Source organism: Typopeltis vanoorti, chromosome 19 (genome assembly GCF_054136105.1).
Source record: "Typopeltis vanoorti isolate ZY-2024b chromosome 19, IOZ_Tvanoo_1.0, whole genome shotgun sequence".
Lineage (NCBI taxonomy): Eukaryota > Metazoa > Arthropoda > Arachnida > Uropygi > Thelyphonidae > Typopeltis > Typopeltis vanoorti.
In genome coordinates this window covers 63,464,138-63,487,024 of record NC_143567.1, presented here as the reverse complement: position 1 = coordinate 63,487,024, position 22,887 = coordinate 63,464,138, and the positions used below count along the sequence as shown (strand labels likewise).

General features: G+C 34.7%; 1 protein-coding gene across 3 annotated transcripts in view; it reads right to left on the bottom strand.

The window, feature by feature from the left end:
- Positions 1-22,887, bottom strand: part of c12.2 (von Willebrand factor A domain-containing protein c12.2) — a 550,347-nt gene that overhangs the window by 178,159 nt on the left and 349,301 nt on the right. For all 3 annotated transcript variants that reach the window (XM_090409563.1, XM_090409565.1, XM_090409564.1), the window contains exon 29: positions 2,522-2,700. In XM_090409563.1, coding sequence (XP_090265689.1) covers positions 2,522-2,700 — 179 coding nt within the window. The remainder of the gene's footprint in view (positions 1-2,521; positions 2,701-22,887) is intronic.

Below are 22,887 nucleotides of genomic sequence, written 5' to 3'. Positions count from 1 at the left end.
TTTATACATGTTAGAAGTTGAATAGGCAAAAAAATAAAATAAAATAAAATAATAAAAACATCTTGAATGGAAAAAGATGCTAAGTTTTTTTTAAGGCCTGCAAGTCAGCCCAAAAAGAGAAATACCATCTTCACTACACTAGAGATCTGAATAATATCAAAAGTGAGATTTTTTTCTATGAGAAATAAGTCAAATCTGTATCTTGGTAGACTTCGTCCACAAAAAGTAAACCTATTGCATATTAGCTTCATAAATGGGTTAAAGGTTACAAAAAATCCATAATTCTATTCTAGAGATCAAACATAAAACTCTTTTTCAAAAGACTTCAGGCCTCCAACAAGCAGGGCACTAGTTTTTCAATGGGCAATGAAATTCACATACCACCTAAAGACATTCACATTCACAAACATTCTTCTCACAAAGAGAAGGATGAGAAGATAGAAACCAGAACTTTCTGCTCTGGAGACTAATGGCACTTTTTTTTTCTCCTTTTGGTCATGATAACAAAAGTAGTATGGTGTTTCATGTAGTCATGTATATACTACCACAAATTGGGATTTATACATGTTAGAAGTTGAATAGGCAAAAAATAAAAATAAAAACATCTTGAATGGCGTATACTACACCACTTGGAGTAGTTAGTGTATCCAACCTCCAGCCAAAAGGTTTGAATCCCACCATGGGCATGAATTTTTGTGATTGTCTGTGAAAATACTAGTGGTGATGATGATGGGTAGTAGATGGCATTGGTATAGTTGATGATGGTAGGTGTGGTTCGTTGTAGTTGGTGATTTGAGTGGTGGAAACACAGTTGTAGAGTAGGTACTCTCTCTCTCTCGATGAGTCTTTGGACTCCCTGGAGGTGTCATGTAATAAATAAAATAAAATAAAAAAATTAATAAAATCTGCAATATGATGCACAAAAGAATATGTCCATGTTGTTAATTCAATTTTGGTCTCAATCAAATCATTTTTATTAGCAAAATTTGCAAAATGACTTGATAATAATTATGCACTAGCTAGATAGGAATTAATGAAATATCATATTTATGATCGACATTAAAATTTTCGAATTTCACAAAACAAGAAAAATTATGTGTTTATAATATATACATATGCAGCAATATAAATTTCATAAGACTCTGACAAGTGTCACAAACACCACTATAACTTATGACATTCATCAGTTTTGCAAAAGTACCATGAACATTTGGCAGAGGTCTTTAAATAATAGAATAAATAATAATGGTCACAAATGTCAAAGAAAATTCTCATGAAAACAACAGAAATGCACACAACTGATAATTCATCTCTGAACAATTTCATATAAAAATACGAATGCCAATTTAACATGCAAAAATTAGGATTTACTGGCTCTTATTTCACACTGTATATTAAAAGGACATCAACTGCAAAGAGGATGCTAAGAAACAGTGTTAACTGCATTCAAAAGCAACTCAAGTCTCAATCACAGCTTTTGAATGTAATTTTACCATTTCTTAGCACAAACATATCTTTTAACAAGTGGCACACTACCATCATCAACAGCTTTCTTCAGTCCACTGGTGGACGAATTGCTTATCTATGTTTCTTCCATTTTAGTTGGTCTTGTGTATCACCCTCATAAATGTCCAAAACCCTTGTAACAAGTGGCAATATAAGAGACAACACATCATAATGTTTACAAATGTTAGCCAGTTGTTCATATTTCTAACATATCTGACATGCATATTTCACTAAGCAGTCCTGAATAACTTCAAACTTACAATCTTAATTTGTATCTAGATGTATGTGCAATGCTTCATTTCATTGCACCAAATTAAGTTCAATGCTGCAAGATGAAATTTTTTTTTATAGCACTATTATACTTCTATTTTTATTGGCAATATGAACTGATTTTTTTTCCATTATAACTAATGGATGCAAAGAAATCTGGTATTCAGAGTCACTATTAAAATGTCTCATCAATCAGTCCATATTAGTGGCCAAATCAGACAAAATTTAGTCTACAGTATATACATACACACATACCAAAAATGCTTTAAGTTCAATTGTAATAATGGTATATCCCAACAAAATTCCTTATGAGATTCTCTCATCTTTAACTTTTACATTTTAAGAATCCTTCCAACAACTCCAGGACTTAAATTTCTTTTCTGCATATTCTCTACAGCTAGATGAACTACTTGACATTAAAGGTTATATTTACAGGTATTTTTATTTTTTAAGGGGAAATATTCAAGTTTAAATATTAGCAAATTTTTTCATTATATATCAAATCTGATCAGAGAAAAATCCTTGTGTTCAATGGATGTGAACAATACCTATTTTTAATGACAGCTTTCTTTGGAACTTCAATAAAAGTTTTAATGTGCAATATAGAAATACTGTTCAAAGTCCAAAAGCTTAAATATTTTATGGAGGTTTCTAAGACCTCTTTTTTTTTCTTCTTCCCTCCAACAAAATGATTGCCACTAATTAGAGAATGCATACACAAATAATTCATTTGTCTAACACTTACCCATTAGGCTGATAAAATAACAATTTATTTTTTACAGAAAGGTGTGAACACATAATCACTTGAGGTTGATAGCCCTGAAGAGAATGAGCCAACCTAGTTCCAAATGTATCAAATGATGCAGAACTTTTCAACTGTTTCAACTTGCCTGAACTGGATTCCAAGAGAAAAGTTTCATCTGACTGTCCCAAAAAATGCATAAACATTAGAATACAAAAAAAAATTTTTTTCATGATTATTTGATAACTTTAAAATCAAAAGTATAATCAATACAATAACTAACTTGGATAATTTAAAACAGCATAGCAAAATTGAGAGATAGACAAATCATATGTGATAAGTTAATAACATTAGCAGTTTAAAAATCCTGTAAAAGATAAACTGCAGTCAAAAAATCTCTCACAAAAAACACAAAAATTTCAAAAAGCAACAAAACCATATGAAAAAACTCAACATAACACCATGTAAAACAAAAACACTGCACACACAGATTTATCAACATTCAGAGTTTTAGTATTGATAAAAATTTACTAACATCCAATCTTAATATTGATACAGATTTACCAGGGTCTTAATATCAAGGAGTGCATCACCACTTAGACATCTAAATGCAATCTGATATACATCACCAACCTCAATTGAAAACCCATCAAACCAACTTCTCATCCTATGCCCTCATTAACTACACCTCTGTTCTTTGTAAGTCTTCCCCATATTGTTTTCTCCAATAATTACAAATGACACTGTCATGTCATAGGTCTCGAGAACTCTAGTGTGTAGAGCTGATATAAAAACTGGCATCCTTGACTATAGCATACAAACATTCCAAAGTACATCACATGATGCCTTTTGTAAGAAGAATGAAATGTGCTTTTGTCAGAGTTTTGAATTTTTCAGGAATTGACAATGTCTACTACAATATTAATTATAAAAAGCTTTAATTAATACTTTCCTATATTTCAGCAATGTTAAAATGCCATCTTCAGGGATCACAAGAAACAATGATATGTGCATGTAGACACTAACACAGAGCAAATGGGACAATAAAGGCAACAGAAATCAGGCCTAGAGTCCTAAACAGTGCCTCACAGAGGACTAAATTGTACATTTAGCCCTCTGTGAGGAATGTACATTTTACTGAATACTGAATGTACATTTTACAACTTTCCAAATCTGGGAATGTACATTTTAAGAACGTCAGCCCAATGGCTTGGCCAATGGGCTGACGTTCTTAAAATGTACATTCCCAGATTTGGAAAGTTGTTTAAAGCTGAGACAGAGTTGATGAATAGTCTTTCATACTTATATTTGCTGTGGTATGATAGAGTGGCCTTCTTCAAGCATATCCTGTGGTGGGTATCCGAAGCATGGTCAGCAAGTCCTGAGTGGCTGTATTGGTGGAACAGGATGTAATCCTTGTGTTCAGATATCCTAATATTGGCTGACCTGCCTGTTTGGCCATAGTAGGACAGTTCACAACTGCAAGGAACCTGGTATACTCCTGGTAGATCTAGGGGATGTGGCTGGTCTTTGGTGGAGCAGATAAGAGGTGCCAATTTCTTGTGTGGTCTGTAACTGGTTGTAAGGTCATATTTCCTTAGGATTTTTGTTAATTTTTCAGATATACCCTGGATATATGGAATGATGATAGATTTTGAGTAATCTCTGCTTTGAAGGATGGGAGGAGGGGATGCTGTTACATGGTTTTATTATGGATTTTTTGAGGGTCACAGCCATTGGCTAAGAAAGTGTTAAGGATATGGTCAAGTTCAGTAGTTAGGGCTCTGTTATCTGAACAGATTACTTTTGCCCTGTTGTATAGAGTTTTTATAACCCCATATTGTTGGGAGGGAAAGATGACTGCTGGTGAATGTATCTGCCTGTATGTGTAGGTTTTCTATAAATGGAGAATGCCAAGAATCCTCAAGAATTCTTCAGACTAGTGAGTAATCAGAGTATCTAGGAATGGGAGACTGTTGTTGTTGTTTTCCTTTTCCAAGATAAACTGGATCCTGATTGTTTAGGTCTGTTAAGAATTGTGGAGTGTATCCAGGCTATAAGTGGCCAAATGGAGAACACATCGTCCAGTGGAAGTCAGACAGTGGGGTTTTGTGGGGCAGAGTTGAAGGCTTTTTCACCACCCGTGACCATAAAGAAGTTGGTCATGGGTGGTGAAAGTGACAAACCCATGGCAGTCGCCTCTGTCTGTTTATACATTTTCCTTGCCAAATGAAATAGCTTGAGTGCATGGTGAACAGAAATAGGGCTGAGATATTGGGATTAGGTCTAAGATATCTTTGAGTGGGACATTGGTGCATAAGGAGAAGACATCATCAAACTGATGTCTTCTTCTCCTGTCTTATGTCAGTGTTTTGGAGTGGGAGGTTTTCTATACTGGCTTTAAAGTGGGCCGAGTTTTTTATTCACCCACATTTGTATGTGGGTGAATCAATGCCATCCACAATGGGACATAATGGCACATTCTGTTTATGGATTTTTGGTAGTCCATATATATATATATATATATATATATATAATTTTTTTTGGGGGGGGGTAGAATTATACAGTTTTAATCTGTTTCTAACTTCCACAGGCCAAGAAGAAACCTTCTTAAAGAGCCTATGGAGTGTTCTATTTGTGCATTGGTGGTATCATAGTCTATAGGGAGGTAGAACAATCTAATAGTAAAGAGGTAAGCTTACCTGAGTAGTCTGCTTGGTTTAAAACAACAGTGGCATTTCTCTTATTCACTTTGGTATTGGGATTAGGTCTAAGATATCTTTTTTTTTTTTTTGCTAGGCTATTGTTTGGTGGTTTAGCTTTGGTGAGAACACTGGCTGCATCCAATCTGATGTTGTTGGCAATATGGTTGGGAATAATGTGGATACCTCATTCAACTTGTATCATTATTTCCTCTGCAGGAATTTTCTTGGGTGCTATTGCAAAGTTATGGCCATGCACGAGTACATAAATTCCTTCAGAGTGAGGGAAGATAGGTTTATAGCAGTGTTAGGAAGTGGCTGAGGTTTGGAAGCTGAGTTTTTTTTTTTTTTTTTTTTTTAATTTTTTTTTTTAGACTCTCAAATTTCTTAATGTGCTGATATCGTATTCATCATATCGACCATTTAATATATTCTGAATGTCAAATTTTTCAGAAACTTCCTAATACAAAATTATTTGGTCTTCATTTTCGAACTTCCTCTCTCTTTCTTGTTTCTCTCTTGTCAGTTGTCAATCTCCCATCAATCTCTTCGTCAAGCTGTCAATATCCATGGTGAGAATGCACACTTGTTCAACTAAATGGCAAGTGAGAAATTAATAATTGCTGGCACATTATTATTGAAAGAAGAACATCTTTACCAGGAGCAAATATTGCTGTACACGTAATAATTGCAAAACAGAATAAAGAACTATTGAAAATATTACAATTATCAGATATCTGGTAAGTACATGAAATCTCAAACATTTTATATTATTTCTTTAAACAAATATAAATTTCTAACTGAGCACATAGTGGGTGCTAATCATATGTGGTTTCAAAACCAAAACTAATAAAACTTCTAACACGAAGAAGCAGTTGTACATTATTAATATTTTTACGTCAGTTTCATCTATCTCTCAAAAATTTTATTAAAATATCTGTTCCTCTATATTTATCTTATAATTAACAAAACTTACAATTCTTTTGATGCTTATATCTAGATCTAAAATAATAACGAGGTTCTTGCTGAACATTATATAATTCATTATTTACAATTTTTGAATGAGTAGGCCAATTTTAGGCCAATTTGGCTTTGGTCAAAGAAATGAGGAAGGACAAAGGTTATTAGATTTATGCATCAGAAATTATTTCAAAATTGGAAACAGCTGGTTTCAGAAAAGACAAAGCCACAAAATTACAAGATATAGATGGAATGGTGACCAAAGAATGGAGCAAGGCAATCATGGACATCAACGTTTTACCTTCAGATTGCTTTAGATGGAGATCATAAGCTTCTTATGACCACTTTTAAGGTGTATGTGGAAGCAGAAAAGGAAAAGAAACATGCTGGAGGAATAAGAGAGTTAAAGGAAGCAGCCAAATTAAAAAAAAAATAAAGCTTTTTGGAAGTTTATGAAGGCTGTATCACATGATGATAGACTTGTTTATAATCAGAGAAAGAGCCATAAAAAAAAATAAAAAATAATAAAAAATTTCTAGCAGTTGGGCATTAAGAATTTCAGAAAATATATTTCCAGTCCAATGACTGTGCGAGTATTAATAAAGAACCTACATCTTAAAAATTATGAAAACAACTACCGTGTTACAGTAAAACCTCAGTTTAATATAAACCAAAATAATCACTCGACGTTTCGACCTTCACATTAAGGTCATCATCTGACGCATACGCATACATATAAAGAAACAAGCTGAAATGCAATCTACATGGTATGTTAAAGTTACATTGATTTGGCCATTCATTAAAACTACAGGCCTGATCTCTGGTGGAAAAAACCTTACTACAACAAAGTGGAGTCCTGTGTCATATTATTATTATCCATTAGGCTACAAAATTAAATTAAGCTAGAGAGCAACATGTTCACACAAAAAAGCATACATATAAATTAAAACAAACTAGTACGGATGGTTTGTTTAATTGTAATAATAATAAAAAAAATCAAAAAAAAAAATCAGCTAATGCCTTTTTATTCCCGTATACGGGAGTAGGCGAGGCCATTTAGCCCTATCTAACTTTTTGGAGACTGAGTGGGCAGTTCAATCTCCACTGGTACCCAATCAGAGACAGATGGCCCAAGGCTATCACTAATTAAGCGGTGCGCAGTGAAGAGAGACGGCTCAAATGTGTCGCCATCTCGTGGTCCCTAACCCTAACACAATATATTTAATGTCTGAAATAATGTGGGTTCTACGGTCGATTTTCTTGAGTTTACAGGACGAAAAACCCGAGTTTCTGGGAGGAAAAACCTGCTTGTCCGTGCCAGAGATCGACTAACTCGGGAACCGGTCGAAAAAAGGCTTAGAAAAATTTCCTCTAGTCGCTGACTAGACTCGAAACCAAGCCTTCCTTCGTGCGGTCAAGTGCGGTGGTGTGCAAACGCCACATCCACTGAGCTACACAGGCTCTGTTTAATTGTAAATTGTTAATTGTTTAATTGTAAAAATTGTAAAATTGCTTCGAGTCCTAAAGTTGGGGTTTGCTGGAAAACTTGAAGAACTAAGTGGGCTGAATGTGTGCCATCCAAATTCTTGGGATTTTTAAGCCACTATTATTGTTAAGATTAGGGCAGTTAATAAAAATTTCACAAGCTTCTTTAAATTTCCGTTCATACCAGGTTTTTGTATGATGAAAAGAACAGGTACTTTTCAATCAGTTTGGTGTAAGGTGATGAGAGCATTATCTGAGAGGCCTGCTTCACCAAAATTATTAAATTTAATGTGTTATTTGTGTTCTTTTTTTACGGATAGAGATTGTACATCCAATTTCCCCAATATAAGGTAAGTTACAGGTGCAATAGATACAATAAACTCCAGAGTGAGCCAATTGGGGGGGGGGGGGGAATCCTTAGAGGAATTGAATATGTTTATTAATTTTATAAGTGGTTTAAAAGTAGCATAGAATTCTACCAATTTTTTTCTGAAAACCCTTTAATGTATAGGATAGCTATGGTTTTAATGTAATCTGAATTATTTTTTGAAGTTTGATGAAGAACTTTATTAATAGTATTTTTGCTATAGCCATTGCTAATAATTTGTAATTCTTGTTTAAGAGCTTGTTCGTTAGACCAAATTGTTACAGCTCTGTTTTTGAGGATGTCGATGATTCCACATATTTGCAAAAGGTGGTGATATGAGTTAACATGTATACATTGGCCAATACGTGTATTGGCCAATATATACATGCCCACATATAGGCTTGTAGAAAACAGTGAAGAAAAGCATGTGACCAGCGTATCCAGGAAAGGAGCAAGTTCTGATTTTCAATTTCAATAATAGATTGTATGCACTTATGTTGTTTGTTCAGGTGGCTAAGGAATGTGTTGAGCATTTGGTGGCCGTATGGCCAGATAATGAAAACATCAATGTATCTAAGCCAAACTGTAGGTTTTAAAGTAAAGGAATCTACAACATGTTGCTCAAAAGTTAGCAAGTGTGTGTGGGGGGGGGCAGATAGTGGTGAGCCCATGGCCATACCTTCATTTTGTGGGTAAAACTTATTTTGCCATACAAAGTAACCAGAACGTGGCACATGGGCAAAGAGAGCCATAATGTTGGACAGGAATTCATTCTATAAGAGAAGAATTGTGTCACTAATTGGGACGTTTGTGAAAAGGGCAGAAACTTCAAACTGACTAATGAATCATCTTTGTCGAGTGTTATGCTTTAAAATTTTGTTTATGAAGTGTTGTGTGTTTTTCAGATAGGAGTAGGAATGACTTACCAACTCCTTGAGTGTTGATGCTAATTTCTTGGCTACGTGATAATTAGGGGTTTCTATACCCTCAACTATAGGCTAAAGGAGAACGTTGTGTTTGTGTACCTTGGGAATGCCATATATTCTGGAAGAATGGGTGTAATGGGATATTAGTTTTTTAACAGTGGCCAACAGCCAAGAAGTGACAGACTTATATAATTTCACAGTTTTTTCCTTAACCCTGTTAGCTGAATTATAGTTCACAAGTTTATAGGTGCTGTTATCGAAAATTAGCTGATTCATCTGATAAATGCAAGTTGATCTGTTAAGGACAACTGTGTCATTACCTTTGTCTGATTTTGTTACAATTTTATCTTGATTAGCTTTTAATGACTTAAATACTGCTAGTTCTGTTTTTGTAAGATTGCTGCATATGTTTTTTTTTATTATTATTATTATTCAAAACATTGTTGGTTTCTAAACGAATTTTATCAGTTATATTATTTGGAAGAGACTTAATGCTTTTTTCTATGTGGTATATAACATCCAGTTTATTGGCAATTCTAGGTGCTGCTATGAAGTTTAAGCCTTTATTAAGTAATGCAAGTTCACCATTATTTAGAGCAGGGATTGGCAACCTTTACAGACTCGCAGGCCACATTCAACTTTTATTTTTAATAATCGGGCCGCAAGCATGTAATTAAGAGAAAATAGTGAGTGAAAAAAATACTCAAGTTATCTGATTTTATTATATCAGACTTAAAAAACACAGAAATATTTAAAGTACCTGATATGAAACAAGCATGAAAATGAAACTCAATGAAAAATTATCACATAAAAACAAAGTAATATAGTTTATGCATCACAATATGTGTGTCTCCTTGCTTAATGTGACTTTTGTGATTGTATTCCCCTTAGCCAAATTATCTAGATCCACTTTATAACCTGAGGTGCAAATTCGAATCGAAGCATGCAAATGTTCATCAGTCAAGTCGAGAAGAAAATTTATTTTTTCTAAAACTCATGGCAGAAAATGCTTATTCACAAATGCATGTGCTTCCAAATGCGACTATTATCTTCTTTGCAAAACTGATTAATACTTCAAATTTTTCTGGCAAGCATCGATAAAATTTTTGGATATTTTTTAATGAAAATGTGTTCTTTAATGTTTCATTGTGCTGTAATCCTAAAACTTCCATTTGTAGTTGGTTTGGTACGTCATCAATATCGACATTAAAAGTGTTCAAAAATAATCACATTTTGATGCTATTTTTATGAAAATCAACAAATCTTGTTGAAATTTTCGTTTGTAAATCTTCAATAATACCAACAAAAGTTTCCTTTTGTTTGTATTTCCAAGTTGCATAGGTGATATCACGAAGTATAAAATTATTTTTAATTTATTATTCATATTAAAAATGTATTATTTAAATAATTTAACATACGGGCCACATGCCATGTAAGTATGGTCAACCGTTTATGCGCCGGCAAATATGCACATTTGGGTTGCATGCGACCCGCCGATTGCCGACCCCTGATTTAGATTGTGGATAGGTTGACCACATGAACATTGCTTGCATGTGTAGGTCACTCCTCATCTCACTTGTTAGTTGTTCACCATTAGAGTTATTTGCTGTTTTGCTATTTGCTCAACTCAAATGGGGAAGAGATATCCTGATTGGTTAGATTGATATGATTAGCATTCAAATTTTGCCATTGTTTTAAAATATGAAATTTAGCCTCAACTTTTTCTTTATTACTTTCCAGAATATGTTTAGCTGAATTATCAGTGATTCTCTCAAGCACATTCAAATTATCTGGATTCATATAACTAGAGAGTTGATTTTGGATCATTGCTAGGTGTTTGCAGGCTGTTTGAATTTGTTCCCTTTGCTTTCTTTGTACATGCATCGATACAAAGTGCTTTGGCAGAAGTAAATTTCTTTTTAGCTTAATGCAGTAGGAATAAGATTACTGTCTCTGCACCTCTTCAAAAATGCCAGCTGATTGATCAAAAGTGAAACACGTATCATTAGCTTATTGTAATGATTGCAATGGTTGTGAGTAACATCCCCATGGATTACGAGAATCTTTCTTTCATTCTTATACAATGATCAGAATACATGTTAATTTTTTTTTCCAACAGAGGTCAGGCCAGTAGTTTTAACTGTTGACCAATCAATATAACTTTAGCATACCACGTAGATTGTAGTGCAGCTTGTTTCTTCGTATATGTGTGTGTGTGTGTACTCCAGATGATGACCTTAATATGAAGAAATGTCAAGTGATTATTTTGGTTTATTATCATTATTATGGGTATCTCCATGGAGTCAGTAGACTCATCGCGGGAGATCCAAACTAGCAAAACAATATCTATCATATCTCTTCTTGAATTCATTACAGACGAAGAACTCACAACTGAGTCAGGCAATGAATTCCACTCATTCACCACCCTCCAGGTGAAAAACCTCGTTCTCACACCCTTGTTAACCATACTTTTCCTTAATTTTCAGGGATGATCTCTTGTTCTTCCATCACTATCACAAAGCTGAAACATTTCCCCTGCATCAATCTTATAAAAACCTTTTAGTAGTTTAAATGTTTCTATCATATCCCTTCTTCTCTGCCTATCAAACCAACCTCTGCAATCCACAAGCTCTCGATTTATCAATGTAGGGAGCATTTTTTACATCACTCACCGACTTAGTCACTCTCCTTTGAACCTTCTCCACAACTTCCTCATCTCCAAGGAATCCAGGTGACCAGACCTGAGCACAGTAATCCACATGTGGAAGTATCAATGCTTTATAAAGGGGAATAATAACCTTTTTATCTCTGGATGTTATTGTGTTAATCAATAACCATTAATTAATTACCTTTTGCCCATTTTGCCAGCTTATTTAAATCATCCTGCAAACTCTCAACATCAGCTTGATTTTTTATTGCACTACCCAACTTTGCATCATCAGCAAACAACTAAATATCTCCCCTCAAGCCATTTCCTATATCATTTATGTAAAAATTAAACAACAATGCCGCAAGCACAGAGCCCTGAGGCACACCACTGGTCACCTACCTTATCCTGGATTCTGCTCCTCCATACATCATCTTCTGGTATCTCTCCCTGAGCCATTCTCCTATCCATATCACCAGTTTAGTATTCATCCCCATCTGCTCCAATTTGCGCAACAGTGTTCCATGGGGTATCCTGTCAAAAGACTTAGCAAAATCCAGAAGTACCACTATGCAGCCATTTCCTTTGTCCAACTCAGAAGTCATTCTATTATATAAAAGTTAATAAATTGCTAAGGCAGGATCAACCTTTAACAAAACCATGTTGGCCCCCTATAGAGTATCATATCCTGATCCACCCATTCTTGAATTTTGTCTTTAACAACTTTTCCAATACTTTTACCACCACTCCCAAGATGGTGATTTGTCTGTAATTAACTACCACAGTTTTAGAGCCACCTTTATGCAAAGGAACTACTTTGCTTTCCTTCCACTCCTTAGGGACCATACCAGAGTTCAAACTTAAGTTAAATAACCAAGTAAGAGGTGTTGACAATTCCTTTGCACATTCATGCAACACATGAGCTGATATTCCATCTAAACCTCAGCAGTGTTTCTGCATTTAAATTTTGCAATATACTAAGTACCTCTGATTTCTTAACTTCAATTCTCACATTAGCTATTGCTACAGAGATATCCTCATTTGGATGATAGACTTTTGAAAAGCTTTTTGAAAAGATAGACTTTTCGGAAGGCCAACTAAAGTTAGTCTTCCGAAGTCATTCGTCCTTTTACTTGCTACGTAGCAGAAGAACTCTTTGGAATTACCCTTGATCTCCTTGGCTAAGGTCTTCTCATAATTTGATTTAGCTTTTCTTACTATGCTGGTAACCTTCCTAGCTTGAGCCTTGTATTGCTCATGGGTGTACTGATCACCTTTCTCCTTGTAAATTCTCTATAACATTTTCTTTTTTTGCAGATCAAGCTTGATATTACTGCTCATCCATCTAACGCCTACCTTGTTTGTCTTCCTGACCACGGGGACTTAATCTGATAATGTCTTCCTCAGATACCTGCTGATTTTATCCCATGCACTGCTAACATCTTTTCACTACAATATGTTCTGCCATGGAATGGCTGCAAGCCTACTCCAAAGCTTGTTATAAATGCCTAACCTGTAGTTTGTATATACCCCTTCTTAACAGAAAAATCCACAAATTTTGCAACCTCCCAAGTCAATACCACATGATCGCTCTCATCAATTGGAGGTAACGAGGACACCTTACTTATGCATATATCCTCTGAACCAAATGACCAGGTCCAACACTTTTACATCACATGTCCCTTCAGTTATGTGCTGTTTCAAGTATTTATCTCGTAGAAGATGTATGAATTCCATTTCCTTTTTGCCACGTGATATTTACTCCTTCCAATTGATATCACCATAATTAAAATTCCCAATAATAATCACTAAACCTGCACTCATTGCACTAATTTGCTGATGCATGAATTCAATATCCCCCCCCCCCTGTACCTCCCTGAAGTTTTACTCTAATATGTTAGTTGTTTCCATAATTTTAAAGAAGTATTCTGATCACTGTGTAAGCATGAAGGAAAAGAATAATAAAGAGCCAGTTTTCTTAATAAAGTCAATGACATTATTCTATAATTCAGAGATCTGATGGTCAGTTTTGATATTGTCTCATTACTAACAATCCACTGGCTAACATTTTACATCTGCTATCCCAAGACTTTCCTCCTGATATCTTTGATATCATTAACTTTGTTATATTCAACTATTTCATTTGGAAGAACAAGATCTACAAACAGACTAGGTGGTAAGTATGGGAAGGTCCTCTTTTCTGCTCTCCTGTATAACCTAGGACAATGTACTGTTTGTAACATTATGACTCATCATTGGCATCTGCTATACTGAGTTTATTCACCGTTAGGCAAAAACATGACCAATGTCAGATTTGATTACCTTCCTATAAAAAAAAATCAACAATCTTCAGCCATCAAATCTACTAATGAGAAAGAGAACAACAGACACCTTTCTTTAGATATTCTACTCAGTTAAACTTCAGTAGGCAATACTGCCTATTCTGAATACCATTAACCAAGATTTACTGGCAGATACATAACTCAACTCACCACTTGCTCCTCTGATATTAATTTATAAGAGCCACTTACAATAAAGACTTCACTCAACTAAATGATTAAAACCTCTTCTAACATCCAAAGAATTAATCATTAGAGGCTTTCTCATCATTCAACTTCCACTGAGAGTACATTTCTGATTCCATATATTTCAGGCATTTCCTCAGAACCATGTAACCAACTTAAAGGTCTTTTGTTTGCTAAGGATAGGATAATGTATCAGATCCCATACAAGTGTCATTACTTGTATTCAGGACAAACAGTCCATTCTATTTAAAAGGGGATTAAGTGAATATCAAAATTATATGCATTATAGTAAACTGCAGAGGTCTAATTTGGCACAGCAAGGTGTTAATGTTGAATGTAGGATCCTTTGGACAGACATGCAGATTCGTTTTATGCAAGAATGCTTATTCTAGAAATGTTTCAAGGTCAAGGCTCAACCATTACTTGACCCAAATTTGAATCAGAATGATGCTTTATTCGTGCCAAAAGTGTGGGAGATTTTGATCCTACGTGATAACATTACTTTTCTAATGTTAACTTCATTTTGTCTGATTCATTTCTGTTTATGTCATCTTTAATATACAGCACATCATTTTAATGGTTAGCTGATTGCTAACCATTAAATTGATGATTAAATTGTGCTCATTTAAACTGGTCTTTCTGTCCCCGAAGATGGATCGAGTTATTATTTTCAAAATATATGATGTTGAAATGATGAATAAATAATAATAATGTACTTATGTTTACATGCCTCTATATTATTTCCCATTGATGATATGTGCATAATCAGTTTAGCTGCAAGGTTGTTCTAGTAGTTAACATGAACAGCAGTCTGGTAATGTAACGATTATTAGACATACATATTCACAAGAATAATGAATAATAATTGTCATTATTGCAAATATTTCAGCCAGAAATTAATAAGCCATAATCAATGTATCAGAAAAATCACAAATAAAGATAGAACAAAGAATGTTAATCCTATTTACAGAATTGGGTTACATGCCAGAGTGCCACAATATAGGTGATTACAAAATAAAATGTGACCGCAATTAAAACTAAAATTAAAATAATTCTGAATACAATAAAATTTAGATAAATAAAAGAAAATTATTGAATGACATAGCTTTATATATTAAACAAAAAAAAAAGGGGGGGGGGGAGAGTAAGCACATCACTGCTGGCCATTTATGAGGATGAGGCTCTCCCAAATCTTGATAACGAACAGACAGTCATTTCAATTTAACATATTCTTCGCTTTTTAAGATGCACCATTGTATTAGCTGCATTACATTTTGTATGTCAAATTTTTTAGGAAAAAAATTCTTTGCAGTATAAGATGCATGAATTATGCATCAAATTTTTTATGCAAATATATATTTTTTTTAATTTTAATACATGTGTTATCTGTTTATTAGATAAAAAACAATTATTCTTTAAAAATCAAAGTATTAAAAATCTAACATATAATATCATCATCAGCCATTGTCGATCCAGTGCTGGATGGAGGCCTTTCCAAGATTACTCCAAAACTGTCCACAGCTCTCCTTTCCCATGTCACTCCTGCAAATCTGATGATATCATCTATCCACAGTGATTTAGGTCAGCATCGTGGTCGTTTTTCCTCTCATGGAATCCAATCCAGCACTTCTTTTGACCATCGTTGATCATGTCGTCGAGCAATATGCCCAGCCCATTCCCACTTCAGATGTTTTGCTCTTTCTAGATGTCAGAGACTTTGGTTTGGTTTCTTATCCACGCATTCCTTTTGTGATCCAGTCTTGTGATACCAAGCATACTTCTTTCCATACTAAATTGTGCTGTTCTTAATTTTTAAATTTCCTTTGCATTTAGTTTCACAGCCATATGCCAATATAGGAAGAATACTTTGGTTCAAAACTTTTCTTTTCAAGCATAATGGCAGTTGGCTTTTGAATATGGAATGTAGTTTTCCAAATGCTTTCCACACAAGCATCGTGCATCTTTTAATTTTGTCCATGATATTTTGTTCCATTGATATCTGTTGTCCTAAGTATATGTGACCTACTTGTTTAATTTCATCATTATTGATTTTTATTATTTCTGGTTGAACATAGCTATTGAACATAACTTGGGTATTCTTCAGGTTTATCTTTAGGCCAGCTGTTTTGCTAGCAATCTGGAGTTCTTGGATACAAGTCTGTAATTCATGAGCAGTTGAAGTCGTCGTCATCAAATTCCTGCCATGTACCCTCAGGGGTGTACAGGATATGATAGTACTACATGAAAAATTTACATCATTATTAACTTCCTATCTACAATTTTCCTCCAAATCAGTCTGTTACTTGTCAAGACTCCAACATTATCAGATCTTATATTTTTATCATTTAAGGCACTTTGTACAGTATCAATCCACCTATATTTTGGTCTTCCTCTTGGTTGTTTTCCTGCCAACCTGGCAGAGAACACTTGTTTTGTTAATCTTTCCTCGCCATTCTATTTCGACACAATATCTCCAAAATCAAATACAGATTTGATTTTGGAGATATTGTGTCGCCCTGTCTTATACCTCTCTGTATTTTCACAGTAGAGATGTTTCCACTGAAATTACTGCTGTGGAACTGATGTATGCTGATTTGATGGTTCTGACATGACTCCTCCACTTGTTAGTTCCGTAATGCTTTAAGTATTGCACAAGTTTTTACTGAATCAAGGGCTTTCTCATAATCAATAAAACTAAGACGTAATGGTAACTAATATTCATTATATCATTCAATAATCTGTTGTACAACATGAATATGATCCACTGTACTACAGTTACTTTAAAAGCCTGCCTGTTCTTTTGGTTGTGCTAAGTCCAGAGTCCAAAGCCTATGAGCTAAGACTTTTGTAAATCACTGATAGTAGACTGACATGTGTGTGTGTGTGTGTATATACATATATCTATAGGGTGTCCCAAAATTCACGCAAGATTTAAATTTAGCGCCATTTGTGTGGTAAAGTGTTGCCAACGAGAAAAAAAAGACACCGTGAGAGCTGACAGTTCAGGGTTATTAAAAATGACCACACACAGTGAAGAGGGTTCGTTCAATGGATGATGGAACAACAACAAGTGGATGCTTATTTTTTGAACAAAATCATCTTCAGCGATGAGGCTCATTTTCATCTTGATGGCTTCGTTAATCGACAAAATTGTCGCATTTGGGGTTCAGAAAATCAACGAGTGATTGTTGAGAAACAAATGCATCCACAATGTGTCACTGTTTGGTGCGGATTTTGGGCTGGAGGCATCATTGGTCCATTCTTCTTCGAAAGTGCGGCTGGTAAGGCAATAACAGTTAATGCTGCTCGCTATTGCAACATGATAATCCAGTTTTTTGTGCCTAAATTGCAAGATATGGATGTGGACGACATGTGGTTTCAACAAGACGGTGCCACATGCCATACAGCCCAAGAAACAATTCAATTGCTGCATGAGTCATTTCCTGGTCATGTAATTTCCCGTTTTGGTGATCAGAATTGGCCACCCAGATCATGTGACTTAACGCCGTTGGACTTTCTTCTTTGGGGTTTTTTGAAGTCTAAGGTTTATGCCAACAAGCCCACGACCACTCACGCCTTGAAGGAGGAAATTGAGCGCTGTATCAACAAAATTCAGCCACATTTATGCAAAACGGTCATGGAAAATTTCGACAAAAGAGTGCGTATGTGCCAGCAAAGCCGTGGAGGCCATTTATCCGATATGCTATTCCATGCATAACCCTATACTGTATACTTTATGAATCAATAAGAAATTACAATTTTTAATTAAAAACCTGTGTTTTCTATCAAAATTACTTCTTGCCGTGAATTTTGGGATACCCTTGTGTGTGTATGTATGTATATATATATATATATATATATATATATATAAACAAAATAATTTTTATAAATTTCATTAGTCTTTGTTTTTAATTCATCTTCATGCCCTAAATTTTCTGAACTTGATTCTTCATCAGAAACCAAGTCATCACTGTCTTGGTGGTAGGGAAGATTACTTGAAATAAGTAATCCTCCATACCACCAAGAGAATTACTAAATGTCACACTTTTGAAAAGATTTCATAATAATTTCAGATTTCACTTCATTCTATGAACTCTTTACCCATTTGCACACCTGCAAAATTGTGGCCTTCTATATCCTACCTATAGATGTTTCCTCAAAATTTGGAAACTGCATCCAAATTTTACGATTTGTTCCGCATAAATCCTTTAAATTGTTTGTTTATTGATTCATCTAAAGGTTGGAGTGCAGAGATGAGTCCTCCTGGGATTACAGCTATTTTTGTGTTCATTTTGCGAAGTTCATTCTTAACAGCTTCAGTTTTATGGCATCTAAACTGATTCATACTAACAAAGCAGGTTTCTGATGTAAACTGCCAGGACATTCAGAGCACACCTTCTTTATCCAAAACTTCATCCCTTCCTCACCGATCCATCCTTTTGGATGAATATGAATATAAATTCCTTTGAGAAGTTTTCCTTTGGCTATTGTTTTTCTTTTAAAAATTAAAAAAAATGGCAATTTTGTTCCATCCACACAGCATGATAAAACAACAGTAATAGTGGGTTTTTTAGTGACCAGAAGTTTTAACAACAGTATTTTTTTTTTTTTAGCTTTGGAGTCAACAGTCTTGTTCAAGGGCACATCAAAAGTCAGAGTCATTTCATCCATATTAGCTATCTGTGAAAGTTGAAAATTGTCATTTCCTAGCATTTATGATGAATCTGTGAAACTCAATTTTATTTTCGAATTCGTCTGGAATTCTTTGTGATACTTTCACAAATGATTTATGAAATGATTTATGCATGCGTTTTTGCATGCATGCATAAATCACTTCTCTTCATAAATCTAAAGCACCATGATGGCGACCCTGTAAAATCGATGATATTTCTTTCTTTCTATTGCCAATAATTTTGCTCATTGAATAATCATTTTTGTAGATATGCAGCAACTAGATCTTCTTTGATCCAGTATCCAGGTTTTTAATTTATTTTCAATTTGTGGCCATTTTGCCAGTTTTCTGCAGATATTATGCTTTTATAGAATTTGCTTATGTTAACTGCTGCTCTTGTTTCCTCCAAGTTTGTGCCATTTTTTTGGTAGGCAGAGGCTCGAAGTACCACTCTGCTGCCTATTTCCATTCTTTCTTGCATAATATTTTAATCACATTACACTTAATGCAATCATGTATAGCTATGTCTGTGCTTTGCAGAATCCATGGATTATAAAAAAAAATTTTAATTATAATGATTACTAGTTTAAATGTGTGACTGTTAATGACCATGCAACCATTCAAACTGATCAAACATTACCGACAAATGATGATGTACCGTAGCTCTAACATCAGTGTATAAGATGCACTGGTTTATAAGATGTATTGGACTTTTCAGATAAATTTCAGGAACAAAAAAGATCATCATATAAGGAGAATGGTAAGTCTGAGTGGTGTAGAAGTGCTTCAGCACTCCCTTTAAATAACTGCTCAAACCTAATCCAACACCAAAGTCTAAGTTCACCATCTTGCCAGACTCAGAAGCATTTTGGGTGACTTTCTTAACCAAAATTAACAGCCTACACTCATGCATCAACTACATTGTGGAAGAAAAAAAAAAAAAAGAGGGAAAATTAGCATTTCTGGACATCTTCTTTCCAGTATCCCATCTAGAATACTTGCAACATCTGTTCACCATAAACCTTCCTTCTAGGCTGCTACATACAACAAGATTCAGCTATCATCCATCTCAAAAAATAGGCATCTTCAAATCTTTGCTCAACAGAACACATGTTAATCTGCTCCGATTCCCAAGCTCGCCAACAAGAACTGAACACCATCAAGTGTATCATACTACAGAATGGCTTCACCTAAAGGAAGTTTAAATGCATCCCAGATATATACAAACCTATTCTGAAGAACCCTGAGCTTATATGGCAATATTCTATCTCATACATCACAGGCATCTCAGAGGCAATTGCAAAGATACTGCAAAGATACAGTTCAGTCCCTATTCTTCCCTATCAACATAATCACCTCCTAATTACCATCTGTAAAAGATGGTAATTAGGATATTACCATTGTATATACCATCTTAGAACACAAATCTTATATCAACACCCATAAACCCAAAAAATCTGGCTTTGTGCAGCATGGAGTGGACAATGACCAAAATATCCTCTGGTCTGATACCTGCCTTTACATCAGTTGGCAGTCTATCTGCTGCCAAGATGGCAGGAATAGTGGGCCTCCCTTCTCCCCATCCCCCATTTGTTTAAAATATATAATACTTTGTCATTCAGTCATTTTATTTATGTAAATTTTATTTTATTATATTCAGAATTATTTTAATTTTAGTTTTAAGAGTAACCGCATTTTATTTTTTGACCACTCAAATGGTGTCACTCTGGCATTGTGATGCAGCTCTGTAAATAGAATTGACATTCTTTGTTCTAGCTTTACTTTGTTATTAAGCTGATGCAGTGATGATAGCCTAAGAATTTCTGTCCGAAATATTTGCAGTAATAAAAATCATCATTCATTATTCTTGTGTGTCCACACGGCTAGCCTAGTGGCTTTGTGCTTTGCAACCATATGGCTGGGGAAGGAGTGTCCCAGGTTCGATTCCTGCTGAAGACGTGAAGAACTTTGAGGATCTTCCTCAGGCACAGCCAAGTTAGCCAGTCTTGGGCTCGGGCAGTAGGATTTTTTCCGCCAGTTTATCTGATGTTTTTCATCCCGCAAGCAGGCAAACCGGCCCCATGAACACACACGGATTTACAGCCATAAATACTTAACCCCCATGAGGGAGTTCAACTCGCCCCAATAGGGACAGGGGTGAAAAGGGAGGAAACTCCATATGAATAAATAAATTATTCTTGTAAACATGTGTGTCTAATAACAAACAACTGTAATCTTGTTTAACGAAATATAGTGAATTCTCATTTTCTATAGAAAACTTCTAAGGATACTGAGAATTGTTTGTTGTTGCAAAAAATTTTCTATGGTGAATTTAGTATGGCACTGCACCTCTGAACATTTTAGTAATTTGTCTTAGTGAGTTAGTTTGTTAAAATGGCATTTCTATAAACACAGTCAGGTAATAATTCTTCAGATGGTGCATGACTATTATAATGACATATTATTATAATGAATATTTAAGTTCTTACCAATATAGGATACAATTTGGTTAAACAAACACATGTAATAACCACAGTAATAAGTTTTAATAAGTAAATATTTCATCCAAGTATCTTAGGACATCGTCAGTACAGTTAATTCAAACAATACTAGGAATAACATACAGTTAAGGCACATGATTACAATCATCATCAAATTCCTGCCATGTACCCTCAAGGGTTGTACAGGATATGATAGTACTACATGAAAAATTTACATCGTTACTAAGGGTGCTTAAGGATCAAAGCTGTATAACTGAGAGGAGATCTCCACATAGCCTTTAAAGGAATGCGGAGAACCGATCAGGGCTTCTGACCTAATGTCCAATCCTCATCTTCTCATGGTGCACCCTGTTGGGTATCTACCTGGATACTGAATAAACACGGATGGGCTGGCAATTTGGAGTTTAGCTGACCAAATTGTATTCTTATTGGCTTAAACCAAGATATGAAATGATGGCAACATGACATGATTACAATGGAATCCCAATATGCATGCAGTAGCGTGTTATAGATATATTTTAATTTAATTCTATAACATGCTACTGCACGCATTTTGGGATTCTATTGTAATCATCTGTCCAAACTGTATGTTATTCCTAGTATTGTTTGAATTAACTGTACTGATGATGTCCTAAGATACTTAGGATGAAATATTTACTTATTAAAACTTATTACTGTGGTTATTATGTGTGTTTGTTTAGTCATGAATTCTCCACAGGTTTCATTGCACAATAATACAATTTGGTTGTTCCACTTCTAAATTATCAATGTTGATAATTTGATATTCATGAAAAATAGACTTGATTAAATTATTAATCGAGACTGTGAAATACTAACTTCATAGTCTTGATATTCAGCAATTGAATAGATGACTACTAACAGAGCACAACATGAGAAATTATGGATTAATGTTGGTCACATTTTTCCAAATATGATAAGGAACTCGTAATATGAGGTGTGATTCCCGGAATGGCCTTGTATTATTGTGAATATGGTGAGTCAGGCAGAACCATGTGATTGTGCATGTTTGGACATGTCTATGCTATTGCCTTGAATAATATCAAAACAATCAAGCCAGTAATTGACAAGCTCTGATTAGCACATGTTCTGCTGCTTCAGTAGAAAACTGAGTAAACCAAATTTAGAAAAGTACATTAACATGAAATTTTGTGCAAAGTTAGAGAAAAGTGCAACTGAAACTCTAGAACATGTTAACAGTGGTTTCTAGTAACTGATGCCATGAATAAAAAAAGTCTAGGGCACAAAAGGTTTGAAAAAGGAATGAAAAGATGTGAGAGAGGATAAAAGAATTGGGCAACCACACTCACTAAACAGTTAAAAATGTGGAAAGAAGCAATTAGTTCAGTCAGACAGACAATTAAGGGTATGGTTAATAGAAGAATTAAATTTAGATAGAGAAACTGTGAGGAATTAATAGCTAATTTGGGAATGAGAAAAATTTCTGCAAATATGGTACTGCAAAATTTTGAGTGAAAATCAAATGCAGTAGTGGCTTCATGTTTGTTCTCTCTCTCTTTCACAATTTGCTGTTTTTCATAGTTATTACTGATGATGAAACTTGGT